This window comes from Kogia breviceps, chromosome 15, assembly GCF_026419965.1.
Source record: "Kogia breviceps isolate mKogBre1 chromosome 15, mKogBre1 haplotype 1, whole genome shotgun sequence".
Taxonomy (NCBI): domain Eukaryota; kingdom Metazoa; phylum Chordata; class Mammalia; order Artiodactyla; family Physeteridae; genus Kogia; species Kogia breviceps.
Window position 1 is genome coordinate 65691751 of NC_081324.1, and position 3306 is coordinate 65695056.

Sequence of the window (3306 nt, forward strand, 5' to 3'; positions counted from 1 at the left end):
TTTCTGAATGACAATGAGGACATTTTATTGAGAGTTGATTGGGTGCAGGAGGAAGGGCTGGGGGGACCAGGGTGGGTGGGTAGACCCTCCAGGGGTCCTGTGGCTCCAGTCCCCTGAGGGTGGGGGGACCAGGACCTAAAGGCAGTCGGAGGGCGACACTGTCTTCTTCTTGATGCTCCCCTCGTGCGTGACCTGGCAGCTGACACTGTCGTAAGTTTCCCACTCGCTGGCCGTCAGGGCCAGGTAGCTGCTGGCCGCATACTTGCCGTTGCTCTGTTTCGAGGGCTGGGAGGTCTCCACGCCCTTGGTGATGGTGTTGCTGCCTGCCGTCCAGGTCACCGTCACGACGCCCGGGTAGAAGTCATTGATGAGACACACCAGAGTGGCCTTTTTGGCTCTGAGCTCGTCAGTGGAGGGCGCGAACAGAGTGACTGAGGGCGCGGACTTGGGCTGACCTGCAAAGTGGGGAAGAGACGGGAGGTCACTGGGGCAGCGCCCACCGCGGGAGCCCCTGACCTCAGGAGAAGCGCGCACAGGTGCCCAAAGTCCAGTGCATGGATCTCAGGCGGGCCCTTGCTCCCCTGAGGTCAGGCAGCCTTGGCTGGGGTCGCTCACCTTCTGTCAGGGGATCCTCAGTGCCTGACTCCTGGGAGTTTGGGGCTCCCTTGCAAGTCTCCATCTCTTCCTCAGGCTCCCACGTCCCATAAACCACATCCCACCCTCTGCTCCCTGGAGCTGCCTGGCGTCCACCCTGAGGTCCCCCCTTTCCTCTGGTGTCTGTCTGTCCTGGGCATCTGTCTGTCTGAGATCTTGCCCTGGTTCTCGTCCGGTGTCCTCATACAGGCCGTCTGTCTGTCCCCCGTTCAGGCTGTCTTCCTTTTCAGGGAGGGGCTTTGTTGCCCACAGTCCCCCTGACACCAGCCTCGCAGCCCCCAACCCTCTAGGGCTTCCACAGAGACCACAGAGACCCCTCTAGGGCTGCCAGGGTGGAGGGAGAGTCAGCCCCGGGACTGGGGTCCAGGGAGTCCCACAGATGAGAGTTTGATGTGGGTGAATGTTGTGTTCTGAGCATGGGGCTGTGTCTGTTCTGAGGGGTCCCCTGACCTGTGAAGTCCCTCTGGGGATCTGTCTGTCCTAGGACATCTGTCTACCTGGCCGGGTCAGTTCCTGTCACCTGTCCCTATGAGAAGTCCCCACCCTGGGCGTCTGAGCTAGGGGCTCACGTCCAGTGTGTAACAGAGTGCGGTGACCCTTAAGGCCCGAGTGTCCTGAGATCTGTGTGGCCTGCGGTGTCCTGCCTGCAGGGAGGAGGATGGGGACCTAGCACCCTGAGGCCACCTTCTCAACGGGACACTCGTCTACCCTTCCCCCGTGTACTGTTCCCTCCTCCTCTCTCCAAGTCCCCTGGCTTTGGGGTCCCTCACTAGCTCCCATTTGGGTCCCTGAGCAGAAAGATCCCAGGATGACACCCATGCTCTGTCCAGCTCTTTCCAGTGTCCTTCCCACATCCCTGGACCCGGTGCCCCAGCCTGAGACCCCCCCCATTCCTTGGGCCTCAGCCCCTCCGTTCTCCTCAGACCCCGGGGCTGGGCACCCTGAGGAGGGAGCTGAGATCCCAGCAGCCAGAGAAGAGGGCCTGGAGGAAGGCTCAGGGTGGGTAGCGCGAGGGGCGGCAGGAGGGTCACTGAGCCCGCCCCCACCATGCCCACCAGTTTCTGTGAAGAACGACAGGCTTTGGGGGGAAGGACAGCCTAGAAGGGTGAAGGTGACAGGCTCCAGAGAGTGAGACCCCAGCCCCAGACAGGAGGGAAAAGACAAGAAAATCTGCCCAAATTTCACTGTGGACCCCAAAGAGGAGGGGAAGGGGGAGACTCACCCAGGACGGTCAGCTTGGTCCCTCCGCCGAACACAGCACACAGTGACACAGCCTCGAACATAAACCCTCCTGACACCCCCTCCACCCCCTGTCCAGGCCCACCTGCAGCTGCACAGAGGCCCCAGGGCCACCCTCCTTGTCATGGGGGCTGGTCTGGCCTCGGGGAGGATGAGGGGGGGACCCCACCCCACCAACAACTTCACCCCTGGGAAGCGGAGCTCCGTCCATCCCCAGTCATGGGAAGGGCAGGAGAGACATCTGGGTGTCATATCACATCCCAGGGAACTTCTTTTCTTGGAGGAGGTGGTGGCCCCTGGAGAGCAGCTTTGGGGGGTGTCTTGGTGGGAGAATGAGTAGCCTGTTTACAGCCCGGAGGGGATGGAGACGTGCCCTCTGCAGATTGAGGCCCGGGACATTCTTGAGGCTCTACTCGTCCTAGATGCACGTCCAACATGGCCATGTTTGTGGTAACTTGCACGCGCGCGCGCGCGCGCGCGCGTGTGTGTGTGTGTGTGTGTGTGTGTGTGTGTGCATCTAAAGGTGTAGCTATGAGATCCTACATTAGCACTTAGGACAGTAGTCTGTGATGATCTCAGATCCCATTCTGAGCGCCTAAGGAAGTGCATCAGTTCACAGATGAACCCACGGCACCTTCCCAGAACCTGATTCTGGACCTCGAGCTCAAGGGGCCGATCGTCCACCATGGACACTTGGTCAGGAGGCACTTGTGGTGGAGTCAGTGGTGGGCTGACTTCTAAGGGGTCAGAGAGAGAAAGGCTGGCCTCAGCCCCAGGGCCTTGAAGGCAGCTGGGACCCTCCTGACACAAGTGGAAGGAGGGCTATCAAGGGGGAGTGTGGGATGAGTGACCAGGGTCAGGGAGAGTGTGACAGGAAAGCCGGGGGAGGGGCGCAGGGCCATTTCCCTAGGGAGGTGGGAGCAGGAGGGGCCCTGAGGAGGGGGACGCTCTAGGATGAGGTCATGGAGAATTACCAGGAAGAGTTTTAAACCAAAGGACACATGGAATCAGTGGGTCATCATCAATGGACAGAAAGACACTTGAGGGGGAACACCTTCCAGAATGTGATGCTGAGGATTCCAGGGAAGGGAGCTGAGGTATTGTCCTGCGGGCCCTGGCAACCAAACAGTGTGTGACCAGGACATTCAGATGTGGACATGGTCCACACAGAGGAGGAAGCGTGGAAGCCGGTGGGGAGGGTGGACAGACTTCCATTCCTGCAGCTGCCCGATTCCCTGTTCTCGAATGTTCTCCGGGGGGTTCCCTGGGTGACAGTGAAACCATCCCTTGCAAAAGCCCCAAGACTCCCCCCTCTAACTTGTTTTCCAAAAGGGTAAGAGGATTTTCTTCACGTGTGACGTTGGTTGAGTTCAGGACAGCAAATGTAGAAACAAAAGTGAGCAGAGAGCGCAA

General features: G+C 59.7%; 1 gene segment (V, D, J or C); it reads right to left on the reverse strand.

The window, feature by feature from the left end:
• Positions 1 to 1939, reverse strand: LOC131742409 (Ig lambda chain C region-like). The segment is given in 2 exon segments: positions 1 to 455; positions 1877 to 1939. Coding segments are annotated over 2 exon segments (381 nt in total).
• Between the last annotated feature and the right edge of the window lie 1367 nt (positions 1940 to 3306).